The 15,170-nt window shown below is 40.7% G+C and overlaps 1 protein-coding gene across 2 annotated transcripts in view; it reads left to right on the forward strand.

Annotated features, from left to right (window-relative positions):
- Positions 1–10,513, forward strand: part of SPATA6 (spermatogenesis associated 6) — a 55,219-nt gene extending 44,706 nt beyond the window's left edge. For both annotated transcript variants that reach the window (XM_077333811.1, XM_077333810.1), the window contains 3 exons: positions 3,869–3,968; positions 4,783–4,904; positions 7,266–10,513. In XM_077333811.1, coding sequence (XP_077189926.1) covers positions 3,869–3,968; positions 4,783–4,904; positions 7,266–7,437 — 394 coding nt within the window. In that variant the 3' untranslated portion in view covers positions 7,438–10,513. The remainder of the gene's footprint in view (positions 1–3,868; positions 3,969–4,782; positions 4,905–7,265) is intronic.
- Positions 10,514–15,170: the final 4,657 nt, after the last annotated feature.

Genomic DNA, 15,170 nt, shown 5'->3' on the forward strand with positions numbered 1-15,170 from the left:
TTTAGAAATTAAACCTCGATTTGTTAATTGTGTAAGATCTTAGAATCATTTTAGCTTTTCCTCAGTGTGTCCTGAACTAGTTGCTTGCTGTCAATTTGTGTTTATTCCTATTGTACGTTAATGATTTTTGTCATTTCATAGTTTGTCTTTGTGTGTAGGGCTGCGTGCCCCCCTCCCCCCGGACAACTTCTCTGCCTTTAAATCTGCTTAATTCCTCCCCAATATTTTATTAAAGGGTTTGATACAAAGAAAAAAGAACAAAAACACACAAAGCAGCTTTCAATACAATAAGTTTTGTGTTTCTAATTGTCCAGACCATAAACTATTACCTAATAATTCAAATTTTCCAATGTATGACATTATATACTGAATCTGAGATTAAAATTATTTCAACAATTATTTTCTTTAGTCTCTAAAACCACAAGTCATCAAATCAGTTTTCCCTTTTTTCTTCAAGCAGTCTATAAGAAGTTTCCAATTAGTCAGAAAGGAAATTGTTGTCGTCTTTCTAATTGGATCTGATTATTCCTTCATAGAAGCCATGGAAGTTCAGCTGTACATGTTGTGAGGCACTATGACAAGGGAAAGGATACATGAAAAACAAGAAATGAGATTTGCAGAATGCATTTGTAATAACTCTACTGATAAGAATTACATTAGCATTTACGGCTGATAGGCAATGCTAGCATTTCTTGCTGTATGCAAGTGAGTGATCTAAATGTCATCTCCATAAAAACATACTTGTAAGCTCCTGTTTAAATAGCCTAGGTGGACAAATCTTATTTTTGTCAGTCTAATCACTTCTTTTATCTTTGTGAATATGCAAGCCCTATTTTTGAAATTTCTGTATTACTTTCTCTTGGTAGAAAATAAAAGCTGCAGTCTGCATTACTTTTTGAAAAAAAATCCTTATGAAAGGAAAACTAAATGCTTTTAGATACATTGCAAGAGAAAATAGTTTGTAGTGTTGATTGTTCTTGACAGAGCATCTTTGAAATGAATTATGAGTAGTTCTCTATTGATCTGGCTTATTCTAGGTCACCAAGTTATATATCCAAAGTGTTTATACAATCCATTGGAATCAATAAACAATTTAAACTGATGTAACTGCAGAATGTTTGCTAGTCCCAAGGGAAATTGAAAGTATGACAAAGAATACAGTGGTGGAGGTTTATTCTGTTTTGTAAGAATAAAGACAAGTAAAACAATATGATCATCCTTGTAACACTGCAGTAAATTACTGATACCTTAATTGTATATGTAAGTTGTTGACACATCTTTTCAATACTGAATTTTTATTTATAGTTTTGAGAAATCACTGTTTGAAAATGAGCTTCATGGAATATTTCCAGTCAGAGCTAGTATGTCATAAAATGGTTTCAATTTAAATTATAGGTGTTAAATTTCAGGTTTTGCTTTGTTGAGTGGTGACTTTCAGTGGTGTAAATATTAGCATAATGGTTTAAAGTGAAGATTAGGTTTTATAGTCGTGACTAAAATTAGACAATTAAAAAGGAGCCAATACAGTTTTAATTAATACATACATTTTTGGATTTGGAAAATTAAATAGAAAGCTACATGATCACTAAGCATTTCTAATGCCACAGTGCACACTAGTGGAATAGTCTGTTATTTCACTAAAGAAATGTGCTTCATTTTCAGTGAAGTGGTTTTATATTAGGATTTTGATCCTAGTTTTGTACAACATTGGGATAAATTTGGGGACATAGAACAATGTAGGAAACTGGTTTGTAAAAAAATTCAAGATAAATTATCAATGTAATTAAATCTCAGTGTGTCCCCATCTGTGTATATTTAAATCCAGACAAGACAGATATATCTATAAACCTGAAGACTACCTCAGATTTTCAGTCCTTCCCCCAAAAAAAACTTTAAAAAAATTTTAACCTCCAAATCAGCGGTAGTCAACCTGTGGTCATCCAGATGTTCATGGACTACAATTCCCATGAGCCCCTGCCAGCAAAGTCTATGAACATCTGGAGGATCACAGGTTGACTATCCCTGCTCCAAATGATAGTGACGGTAGCTTTAAGAAACAGATGCCCACAGAGCCTATTGTTAGGCAACCAAAACAGTGTTATTAGCCTATAAGACTTGTCAGTAAAACATGGCTGGGGGGGGGGGGTCCAATGCTGTTTAGACCTTTGAAGGAGAATGCTCATTGAGGCCAGGACCACCAAAAGCCATTGGACTACTTGCTACCCCATGACTTGCATGACTCACCCAAACCAGGTGCTTGCTCCTGCTCAACAACATCCATACCACAAAAACCATTGCTGTGTAATGGTTAGAGTTCCAGACTAGGATCTGGGAGAGCCAGTTTTGGAAGAAGCTCAATGGGTGATATCCGGCCAGTTATGCATTCTTAACTCACAAAATTGTTGTGAGGATAAAATGGGCTAAAAAGTTATACCTCCAGGAGATAATCAACCAAAACCTCTCAACGGGAGAATTTTCGGAGGGGCTAAGAGAGGCAGAGGTATGTCGATTGCTTAAGAAGGCATCTCTGGATCTGAAGGAACCTGCCAGCTACCGAACCGTCTTGCACCTAGCATTTTTGAGGCAAATGGTAGAAAGGGCTGTCACAGACAAAATATCAGAATTTCTGGATGAAGCTTCAGTCCTAGTTCTGTCCCAGGTTTCTGGCCTGGCCATAGGATGTTAACAGCAGTGGTCGCCCTGACAGATGATCTCTGCCACCAACTGGAACAAGGCGGGTCAGCACTGCTCATACTACTTGACCTTACAGCAGCTTTTCTCCTAATCAACCATGAGCTCCTAGCTCATCGCCTCGCCAACACCGGGGATACACTGGACAGCCCTCCAATAGCTGATTTCTTTTCTCCAAGACTGCAGCCAGAAGGTAGGAATTGGAGACAGACAATCGAACGCTGTAAACTCACTTATGAAGTTCCACAAAGGGCAGTAATCTTATTCAATATCTTTATACACCCTTTTGCCAAACTGGTGCGGAGGTTTGGGCTTGAGTGCTATCAATATGCAGATGGCACCAAGCTCTTCCTCCTGATGGATGGCCGCCCAGATTCACCCCCAGAATCTTAAGCCAGATGCCTGGAAGAAGTGACAGGATAGATCAAGCCAGAGCTGTCTAAAGCTCAACCCTTCAAAGACTGAGGTCCTATGGCTAGAGGGGTCCAAGCAAGGAAGCATGATTGCCCAACCTGGACATTTGTTCAATGTCAGTGACAACATCTATTGGGCCCCCAGAACCCCCTCCTATCCAGATAAGCACAGTCTATAGGATTTTATACAAAATGTTTACCTGAATATGTTATGCTATGATTGTTGAACGTTAGGGATTGTTGATATAGTTACCTGAACTTGATATATTATACTATGTTTGTTGATTGTTGATAAGATTGTTGACACAGTTACCAAACTTACCTTTTACTCTATTATTCATCCAACATTTTCTGTAAACCTCCCTAAGCCACAAGGGGGGGGGGGGTGTTACATAGATATAAATAAAATGCAGCAGTTTTTATCAACAAAAAATTGCATTCAAACTTTTGTATATTGCTAGGATGGAAATGTCTAAATTGATATTTAATTTCCTCATAATGATTGGTGCCGATCAGGAAGAAGGGAGGATGGAAACACTTGATAAAATTAGTTAGCTTTAGTTATGGTTACAGACATTACTGCACAAGAGTTGCACAATATATGCTGTATTTAACTGGAATTAGAAATTTGTCTTCTGACCTTTATGAGTTACTTCATAAGTATCTGTGAAAGACAGAAGAAGATGACTTTGTGTCCATTTCCAGATACCAGATCGTATTCTTAAAAAAAAACAACCTTCACATCAAGCTTCTTTCTATTTTAGGTTTTATTCTGGTTGGCTTACACCAATTAATGGAGAAGAGATCCATAAGCGAGTGAAAACTATCTTAAGAACACATAGTGCACGACAAAAGCTAACATTTGTAAGCATAACATTCATATACTGTATGCACCCTTCTGAATATCACAGGGAGGGGGGAAATCTAGATTATATTTGATGGGAGGTAGGTTTGGCATATGGAGAGAGTTTGGAATATTACTTCAGCTTTGTAGAGAGGCAGAAGTGTGTGATTCTCTTGCAACTTCAGAGCTTCTCCAATGTTAGGCATTAATTCTTTCATCCCTGCATGAAATTTTCTGCAGTGCAGGGTTGGTCTCTTGTGGTTGGCACAGTCTTTGTGCCATTAAACTACATATACTGTTCCCGAAAAACAATAACAAAGTGCAGGACAACCTGTTGTGTCTCAACAAAAATATCAATGTCAGTTAAATATGCCTGTTTTTTTCTGGCTAATTCTTGTTTGATAAGACTAGGAAACATGTAATGGAATAATATAGCTCAATCTCATCAGATTTTAGAAGCTAAACAGGATTGGCACTTGGATCAGAGACCACCAAGGAAAGCAATGACAAACTACCTCAGCTTCTTGAAAGCCCCTTTCTGGGGTTATCGTAAGTCCATTGTGACTTGGTGGCACACGCACAGCAAGACTAATTTTGTGTGTATGTGTTATGTGCCATCAAGGTTGCTTTTGATTTAGGGTGACCCCGACCTCCAGAATGGCCTGTTGTTGATAGTTCTGCTCTGGTCTTACAGACTGAGTATTGTGCCTATCTAGTTTAATACTTTTTGTTCATATAAATATCTTTTGTTCATAACATACCCTACTATTGAAAAAAAATTACCTTTTAAAAAGTTATTCTTGTATGGTTGAAATGATGGTCTTGATTTTTTAGGATGAGAGTTATCTGTCAAAAGAAGATTCTGCTAAGACAAGAGAATCCAGTAAGACAATGAATTCCAGCAAGAAAGATGTTTTGTGTATAGACCCTTCAAGCAGCAGTGATCTTCAGAGCAGGTAAATAATGCAGATGTGTGTATGTAATTGATTCCTTAATGAATTTGAGATCATTATTGTTATTTATTTAATAATGTGAGCTGGAATATGGCTTGCAACTTGGAGGACCATGTTACTTGAGTTTAGAAGGGTGGACTCAGCTTAGGATGGTGCTGATAAGCCTAGTGGTTGCAGTAGGCATCTGTATACCTAATTTTGATCCACTTTCTTATGTTATACTGATGGCCTGAAGCTGCTCCTTCTGTTATCGTCAGGGTAACACCACATCACATCTTCACACGTCACAGCACTACTCCTGTAAGCAGCAGCAGGGAAGATCTGAGGAAGAGCTATACTATGAGTTTGTCCTCTGTGTTTTCACATGTTAGCAGCAAGGGACAGAGGCACACTGTAACAATTCCCACTGTACCAATAAAGCTTAGGAAAGAAGTCTTATCCAAAAATTTGTTACTGTCATCTCCAATATTTTTGGATGTTTACCCTGTTCTGTGGATGTATTCCGAGACAGTTTGGCCCATAGGAATCATTGGGGGACCACTAGGCCATGAAGAGAAAAAAAAAACTTTAATAACTGCAGCATCATTGAAAATGATGGTCTTTGAAATGTCATACTCAGTAGGGGTTGGGGTCTGGGGCTCAGCACATTCTGTAGCAGTACTGAGAATTATGGGTGGAAGACCAAGAGACTCAAGGACATCCTGACAGCTCGAAGTTTGACAGTATTCTCAGAAATAATGTAACAAGGCAGAGTTCAGAGGAAATGTCATTTTGCTGACCAAATGTTCACGCTAAAGTAAATGATTGAAAACCTTTGGGACTGCACAGAAAGACTACAATGATGAAATATTTAGTGCATGAGTGACTTTGAAAAGAACTTGTAGGGCTCCAAAAGAGGTGGAACAGAAGCATGTGACAGTTTTGTGACAGGTATTTCTAAAAGTGGAGTTGAGTGCAGCTTATTGTGCTCTTAATATGATTTGTGCGTGTAATCTTCAGATCACCTCATTTCAGCTTGTCAAGTCAGTTTTTTGTTAAGATTGCAGATGTATTTCTGTCATGGATGTAGTTGTGTCCATTCTGGTATTTGAATTTCTTATGAGAAAGGGATGACTAATATTGGTACACCAGAAACACTCAGCTCTCTGAAGTACTGTGACATTGTCAGGTTGGTGAAGTGAAATTTTCAGGAAATGCTGCTACGCTTCTCAGCTTGTCATGGAAGTTGTAGTTAAGGTGAAAGGAGCTAAGATTTCTTGGAACCAGACTTGTGGGTACTATTTTCCACCCAATGTACCTGCTTAGCCCTCATTCTCTTCAGTAGGACTTCTTAAGCAATCGTATCTAGTTAGCCAGGGCTCCCTCTGTATAAAACAAAGAAGTGAACACATTTGTGTTTTTTAAGAAGGATCTTCTTTTTAAGAAGGATTATGCCACAGTTGTGGCACTTTCTTCCTAACTGGTTTAGCATCCACATAGTTTGATTCAGTGGTGCTTGCTAATCTAGTTACTAATTAAAGATTTTTCATGTTCAGGCAGGGAAATTGTATATGGGGAAGGGTTGCCAAACTTCAAGTGGGGCCTGCAGAACTCGAAGAGTTATGACTGATCTCCAAACAACATAGATCAGTTGTCCTGTCTGCTGTGGATGGCTGTGGTACTATATCCTGCTGAGTTCCTTTCCCTCCTCAACTGCCACCCTCCTGAGGCTTTACCCCTAAAATCTCCAGGCATTTTCCCACCTGGAATTGGCAACCCTAATAGGAATCCAGGGACAAAAGTTTGAGAGGCACAGTTCTCATCCCTTTATTTGAATCCTTCATTCAGTGGTGCCATCAAATGCTGGAGAAATAGTTAAGATATGGGCAGCAAACTGTATTGATGCCTGTAAAGCGACCCAGGAAATGCTGGCTGCTCTGAGAAAAGGCAGTAGGAAAGTCTTTGAGTTCTGCTCTGTACCCTCTCAGAGTACTGTCGGTATCATCCTGTGATTCAGGATGTCTTTTTTTCTCCCTCTTTTGCATACATGCACTGATAGACAGCTAACGGTGTATGCCGAATCCTGAAGATATGGATTCATGTACTGAAAAAAATCAGTACAATAACTAGATCAGAAGCTGTAATGTATTCAAATTATTACACTGTAAAAAGATATTATAGATTTTTGAAATAACTACATAGAAAATGCAGGCATAGCACTGTTTGTGTTGGCTTGATTGTCTTTCATTTTACATTTTTTAGAAAAATAAGGCTAAAAGTATTTAAGTATTGTATTCATAGCCTCATTGATAGAATATTAAATGTCCTTTTCTGGATTTACAATCACCACATTTTAATGTGTTTTTTTGTGGGCTTTGTTTTTAGCTCATCTATACGGCAGAGCATCATGGTTCATCTAGATAACAGTGAATATTGGACCAGTAGAGCTGCTGACTACAAAAATAAACCTCACAGAGCAATCTTTGAAGACAGTCTGGAGAAAATTTATCGTAACATGTACAGAAAAGCTTCTGGCACGATTTCAAAGAATAAATAGTCATAATAATGACACAGGTGAAATTCAGCAATATACAAGATCAATATATTTTTAATGAAAATGTTGTTAGTCGAACAAATGTTTGTATTTTTTTCCATCTGAAATGTTTATATGTGATTTTATGATATTCTGAGGCTGGGACTCCCCTACCTGTAAAATAAAATTAGGGGAATTTTATATAGGGTGTATTTTTTGCTTTTGGGATTTATAGATCTGACAACATATCGTTTCCCCAATTCCCCAGTATATAGCTTTAAATTATAGTACCACATATCCACCCATAGCTTTGCATATCCATTGTGCACCTCCAGTACTAACTGCATTTTCCAGGTCTTTCTGGAAATGATTCATTTTCTGGGACTTCCAAAAACAGTCTTTCTTATAAGAAAGAGTTACTTTCAGTGTTTGTTACATTATTAAGTATTATTATATATGTTAAAAATAATGATTTATACATATATGTGCATGTGGGCGGTGCAGTAGGAGGAGTCATGTTGTGGAATTAATTACAAAGTCATGTTATAAAAATTACAAGATCAACCTTTATGAATAGCAATGAAGTATTTATCTGGGGCAGAGTTCTCTTCCATTATCAAAACAAATATCAAATATTGTAATAATAAAATCTACTGAAGGAGAATGTAAATTCCCTTTAATACTGAGGCCATGTTCAAGTTCCAAAGTACCTGGGAGAGATCTTGAGGCTTTTAATGTTGTAATCTGTAGAGTTGTTCTGGAATATTTGAAATAGCACAGTGTTGCCTTTTCTATATATGCCATTATATGTAAAAATAAGTTTGTTTTGGGTGTGTCTGTCCTTTTTTCTGATTTTGCTAGATATTAGAATATGTGGCATTTTGGCTGGTTTGAAATCTGCTGTGCCTTAGAGATTGTAAACTACATCTTTTCCCCTTTTCTATGCCCATACTAATAATTATTCCTCTATTTGTAAATTCCCCTTATAAATATTCAAAATATATCCACCAATTCTCACTATTCAACTTGCCTTGATCTAAATAGTTCCCAGTGTTTTTTTTTATGCTGGATCAGTGGTATAATAGTGCATTATTAAGTATGAGAAACATAAAACTGGACAATATCAGCTGGAGAGTATCCACCCAAATACCAGGATTATGATTTTTTTTTCCCTATGGCAGTCTGATCAAATTTGGAGCCTGTCCTTAGATGCCCAAGGGAGGTATTGGCAGAACTGCATTGGCAAAGCTGGCATCTCTGTACTAAAGGCCACCAAATGTTCACTAGCAGTTTTGAAGCTTCCCCTGAGAAGAAGCCTTTTCAGCCTTCCATTGAACATTTCTCTTGTTAACAAACCGAGGCAGGCTGCCCATTCTTTTCAAGCAGTAAGAAATGTATAAAAGCAGAAGTATCTGTCTCCTGCTTTCTTCTCAGAACGGAAGAAACAGACATACTCCTCTTGTTTTATTTGCTTTCTATAAGAGCGCAGCAATAATAAGACTCATGTAGGTGATTTCAGGTATATATTTTACTCTGGGACTATGTTATACACAGTGGGGGATATGTAATATATGTGAAATTACTGCCAGTCTTTCTTCTTATACTGTTTTATCTACCCAAGAGGACACTGAAGAGCCCTGTATCTCCAACAGAGCTGTAACAACTGGCTCTGCATTTGATTTGGTCAGATGGTGAAACAGAGCAGTCTGAAATTATAGAAAAGTAGGTTCAATTATTTCTAGTTTCTTCTTAATAGCTCGGACAGCACCTGCCATCTAGGTTTGAATGTTATCATTAGATCTAGACATACATAGACAAAAACCTCAGATGCAGATTACCAGTAGGCTAGGAAAATACATGGCAAGTGGAGAGAAAAGTGTATTTAGAGCTGTATCAATGATTGCTAATTTTTTATGAACATACTAGTAGTAAAGCCCCTTGTGTTCTATAATGAAACAAGCTCTAGTTCATTCTTTGGTGTGGGTTTTGTGCCTCACTTGGAAATTGGCAACCCTAAGAGGAGCATCAAGTCTGCACAGGGGTTTTTACCCACTTCCAGCCCAAATAAACCCATCCCCTCTGCACTGAATTCGATTTCCATTTTGATTTTAGGCACTTTAAATTTGCCCTCTGTAGCATGCATGATTGATCCGCGGCAACCCTACCTTTCCCCCACAATATCCAGGAGCGGATATAAGCTGCAATATTTGAAAAACTGCCATCAGTATAAGTGTAGATTTCTGCTTTTTGTGAATTAATTTCCTGCTCCATATCTGCAACACTGACGTAGCAAAGCAGTCTTCCCGGATTGGTTAGTTCAAAGACTTCCTGGTTCCTGCTTGCAAGGCTTCCCACCCTGTTTTAGAGTGACTGCGCTTCAGAAGTCCACACTTCTCTCAGCAGAGATTTGCCTCATTCTCTGAGAGGCTGCTGCAGGCTCAGGAGTCAAAAGAGAAGAAATAAAGCACTAATGACAGCTGGACTTCACCCAACCCCCCCCCCTTCCCCACGTACACACTAGTTCAGGAAAGGTAGTTCAGCTTTGTGACCACTGCTCCCCTCCCCCCTCTGAGGTTCCCCAATGAATTGCATAAGACTTTCTTTTTCAATTGGGGGAGCAGGAAGACCCGTGTTCAAATTGATCTGAATTCAGCAGGATCGACAATGGAAAAAACAAAGTGCAGAATCAGCCAAGGTTTCTCTGCACCACAGTCCTGACCAAAGGCAGGTTCAAGCACAGCTAGAAAGTGTGGAATTCTAAAATATGGCTGCTTTGGAGGGTGGACTGTGAGGCATTGTACTCTTCACTTTCACTGGGCTTAGCTAGCATAGTCTGGTGCTTGGCTGATGATGTCTGCTCTGCTCTGACCAAGTGGTAATATCAGGACTCTCTCAGCCTCACTTAGCTCTCAGGGTGTCTCTTGTGGTGAGAGAACAGGGAAGGCAATTGTAAGCCACTCTGAGACTCCTTCAGGCAGAGAAAAGCAGCATATAAGAACCAACTCTTCTTCTGAAGCCTGAGGCCTCCTGCTAGCAACTGCAGTTTCTGTTGTCTGCAAAGCCAAATAGTTGCCTAATAAAACTGGAAACCTACTTCCTCCCAGAGTCCCACTGTCTACTTTCTTGTAAATCCTTTCTATGCGTACTCTCAAGCTAACTTCACTTGAAATTCTAACCCACTTATGCCTTTTATTTCATACCAGAGGCAAAGCCCGTTGTATCCAGGAACACAACGGGCTCTAGAGCTTGGCAGTGGGAAGAGGAAAGGGAGGAATTGTCCAGTCTGTAAGGGCATGGGGTTGAATGTGTGTGTTGTGTGGGAGGTTGTGGTGGCATGGAGACAAATGAGGGCATGGGTGTGGAGATATGGGTGTCAACCTGTGGTGTGGACTGTTTGTTGAGTGTGGGAGAGGACTGATCTTTGGGAATTTTGGCGTAGTGGTTACAGATGAGCTTTCCAGAGCCATGTTTTCAGAAGGGGAAATCAGACTGGAGACATGGCAACCAATTCCTCCCAGTTCTGCATTCAACATCATTTCCATTCTTGTCCCCCTGCCATAATACACATGGGGTAGTCACAGTACACAGGTGTCCACACAGCTTCTTCTGTCTCAATTTTTTTTACTGTTGATAAAATATTATGTGCCCAAATGCTTCTTTCATGGTTGCTCCTTAGAAAAAGAAGAGTTGGATTTTTGTACCCTGCTGTTTACTACCCAAAGGTGTCTCAAAGTGGTTTACAAACACCTTTTCCCTTTGTCTCCCCACAATAGACAACCTGTGAGGGATATGGGGCTGTAAGAGAACTGGGAATGGGCCGCAGTGACCCAGCAGGTTTCAGGTGTCACGAAGCAGTTTCTAATCGCCTTCCCTTCCTTTCCCCATAGCAGACTCTGTGAGGGTGGTGGGGTAGAGAGCCTCACTTGGAAGATGGCAACCCTTAGAGGAGGTCCCTCTGTGCACAGCGGTCTTGACCTTAGGTTTATGCACACCTAGGTATTGTGGAATTCCTGAAGATGAATCTACACAAATCTGGCAACCTTACCTCCTATCTGCAATGTTTTCTTGACCTAAAATAGGCCAGGGGTGCTAGGTAGCTGTGGGGGCATTACACACTTTTGAGGCCCCACTTTCAGACTTCAAGGAATATGTTCAGACCAGGGACAGCCAACCTCCAGGTGGGGCCTGGAATTGCTGCTCATCTCCAGGCTATACAGACCATCTCTGCAGGCAAAAATGGCTATTTTGGAGCGGTGACTGTGTAGTATTGTATTCTCCTGAGGTTTAGGGATGCCAGCCTCCAGGTGGGGTCCGAGAAACTCCTGGAAGTACAGCTCATCTCTAGGCAGTTAGGCTGAAAGGAAAGCTCTCTCCCCTCACATGCATCCCTTCAAAAGGAATGCATGTGGCCCCAAAATACACTTGGTTGCTGCTGGCAACTGCAGTGCCTGTTGTTATCTGCAATGCCAAGTCATTGCCTAATAAAAGTGGATCACCTAGTTTTCCCCAAAGTCTCAGTATCTACTTTCCTGTAAAGCTAACTACACTTGAAATTCTGGGCCACTTATGTCTTTGAGTTCATAGGAGTTTTTATTTACCAAGCCAAGCTTGACAAAAGTCACCTCAATTCCCACGTCTCTCCAGCCATTTACTTGTTCACTATTTGCAGTTTCATGCTGTAAATATTCTTTATTTAGATCTTCTTGAACTTTCCAGACTCGCAGGGTTGATATTGGTCTGTATGTATGTCTGTCTGGAACCCACAATACAAACTGTTGCTGGTAAGGGCTGGACAAAGCCCATAGCCCAGGAGGGACATACCCGCAACCACTCCAACCCCAACCACAGTCTGTGAGTCTATACCATCCTCTCTAGATCGCTGCTCATCTCTAGATTATAATGATCAGCTCTGCAGGCAAAAATGTCTACTTTGGAGGCCGGATTCTGAGGCATTGTACAATTTTAAGGCCCTCCTCCAAACTCCAGGAATATCTCCAACCCAGAGGTAGCCAGCCTCCAGGTGGGACCTGGAGAGCTCCTGGAATTACAGCTCATCTACAGAGTATAAAGATCAGCTGCCCAGGCAAAAAGGGCTACTCTGGACAGGGTTGTGGTAGAGGATAAACATTTAAGGCCTCCCACACAGGTTATTGTGGAGTTGAAACACTTGAGGCCTACTGTACAGGGTTGTTGTGCAGATGAAACAGGAGGCAAAAAAACCTCTGCAACAGCTTCCAGTTTCACCTGCACAACAACCCTGTGTGGTAGGTCTCAAATATGCAGATCTTCCTCCCATTACCCTTGCTGATATGTCTGTTTGCACCAAAAAATACAAACAGTTGCAGATAAGGGATGTCTCACCCATTGTCTCTGCTATTACTGCTCATCTCTAGACTATAAAGATCAGCTCTGCAGGCAAATATTGCTGCTTTGGAACTCTCAAGCATTGTTCCAATTTGAGGCCCCACCTCCAAACCTCAAGGAATATTTCCAATCCAGAGGTAGTCAACCTCCAGGTGGGGCTTGGAGATTTGGAATTACAGCTCATCTCCAGACTATAAAGAACAGCTCTCCAGGGCTGTTGTGCAAAAGAAACATTTGAGACCGCACAGGGTTGTTGTGCAGATGAAACAGGAGGCAAAAGAACCCCTGCAAGAGCATCCAGTTCCATCTTCACAACAACTTTGTGCAGTAGGCCTCAAGTGTTCAGAGAGTAGAAGAAATGCATGGCTTGGCTATCTTCCCTCCACCAGTAAGGCCGGCCACAGCAATACTTTAAGTGTGAAGGGGCTTTTCTGTGGCCTCCCTGTCAGTCAACAGTTAGGCAGAAGGGGAAAGCTTCCCCCCCCCCCAAAAAAAAAGGAATTCATGCCCATGTCCACAGTCTTCCAGTCTCGGAAACATGTCCCTTCCCTCAATCAGGGGCTGTTAGAGGCTCCTTCATAGAAGGCCTGAAGGGAAGGGGTGTGTGTGGAATCCTGAGTAAGAGCAGCAATTGGCCCTGAGTGGGGGATGTTCCACCAATAGGAGGTTTCGGAACCCTAGGCATTTTGTCAGGGTGTACAGTCACAATTTTATGTACATAGATAGATTTTTCCAGGCCTGTAATGCAGTGGTTCTCAACCTGGGTATCAGGACCCCTTTGGGGTCTGAACAACCCTTTCACAGGGTCACAGCAGGGCAAGCATCTTGGCCGGGGGAGGGGGCACCATCCACACAACAGCCTTGCGGGATAGATCAAGACAGAACATTCATCTGTCTAGAGCAGTGGAAAACAGCGAGATCAGCATGGTGGGACACAAGACTGAACTGAGAAACCCTGGGGGGGGGGAAATTATATACAATCATGAGCAATGGATCTTCACGCCATTGGCCAGTTTCAGTTTAATTTCTGTGAAAGATGATGATGATGATGTCATCTGTTCAGTTGTGTCCAACCCACAGCGATTCTATAGGAATCTGTGAAAGAACACTTGCATAATTTTATGATTGGGGATCACCACAACATGAGGAACTGTATTAAAGGGTTGTGGCATTAGGAAGGTTGAGAATCACTGCTGTAAAACTTGGCAGTCTTTGGTTGCAGATGAGCCTGAAGTGAGGGTGAGTTGTGATGAAAGTTATCACAAAGGCACTGATGATTCCTTAAATAAGGAAACCTGTGGTGGGTTTTTCCCCCACTGCAGTTCCTAATGAGTTCTATTTATGGAAGGGGTGTTCTCTCTTCTAGGTAAATATATGCCTTTACCTCCCCTTTCAGTTTTCAAGCATCACATTTTTTCACCTACACCAGTAAAGCACTTCAAAAGGAGAAGATCCGTATGGAAACATAGGTCATTATTATGGAGGAGTCATAGTTTTAGTGGCCAGAGGCTGCAAGGAGACACTCCAAGAAGAGAAGAGCTGTTTTTGATACCCTGGCTTTTACTACCCAAAGGAGTCTCAAAATGGCTTACAGTTGCCTACATCTCCTTTCCCCACAATAGACAACTGGTGAGGTAGGTGAGGTTGAGAGAGCTCTGAGAGAAGTATGACTGGCTCAAAGTCGCCCAATTGTCTGTATGTGGAGGAGTGGGGAATCAAACTCAGTTCTGCACTTTAGAGGCTACTGCTGTTAGTCAACACAGAAAGGAATCTGCATTTTCTATTTTTACATGCTAAAACAACAGTCCAACGTTGTTGCAAACAAACAACTCTTCATTTATGAGGATGACAGCCATCCTTCTTTTGCCTATTCTGTCCAGGTGTTCTTGTGCACTATTATTAAGCCATAGCTGAGACCAAGAATAATGCTACCAACTGCTCATGCCAATTCGGACTTGGAATTATATCAGCCTTATGAAGCTTCCTCATCTCTTAAATTCAAAGGATCAAGCCTTTAAGGCCTTGCTTGTCTTTCAGGAATCTTCCCTTTAGTCCTCAGTATGTTGGTTATATTTTTAAAAGCTTTCTTCCAAGTGTTATGTGCTCTAGTTTGCATGTTAATGAATACTTTAGATGTGAAGCACAAGTAGAAATCCATCGCCTCAGCCCATATATAATCCCTTAGTCACTTTTCCTTTGTGTGGTTGGCTAACCTTCTGTTGGTTGGCAAACAGCTTGTGCATAGGCCAGACTGCATGTCTTCCATGTGAGAAGTAACATTTCAGGCAATGAACCAACACTAACAAATGGTAATTGTTTAGTGCACCTTGCCTTCTAATGCAGTTTAAATCCCTTCTGACAAATGCAAATTTCTAAGTTCTCTAGTAGAGCTT

This window comes from Paroedura picta, chromosome 4 (assembly GCF_049243985.1).
Source record: "Paroedura picta isolate Pp20150507F chromosome 4, Ppicta_v3.0, whole genome shotgun sequence".
In the NCBI taxonomy this organism is placed as follows: domain Eukaryota; kingdom Metazoa; phylum Chordata; class Lepidosauria; order Squamata; family Gekkonidae; genus Paroedura; species Paroedura picta.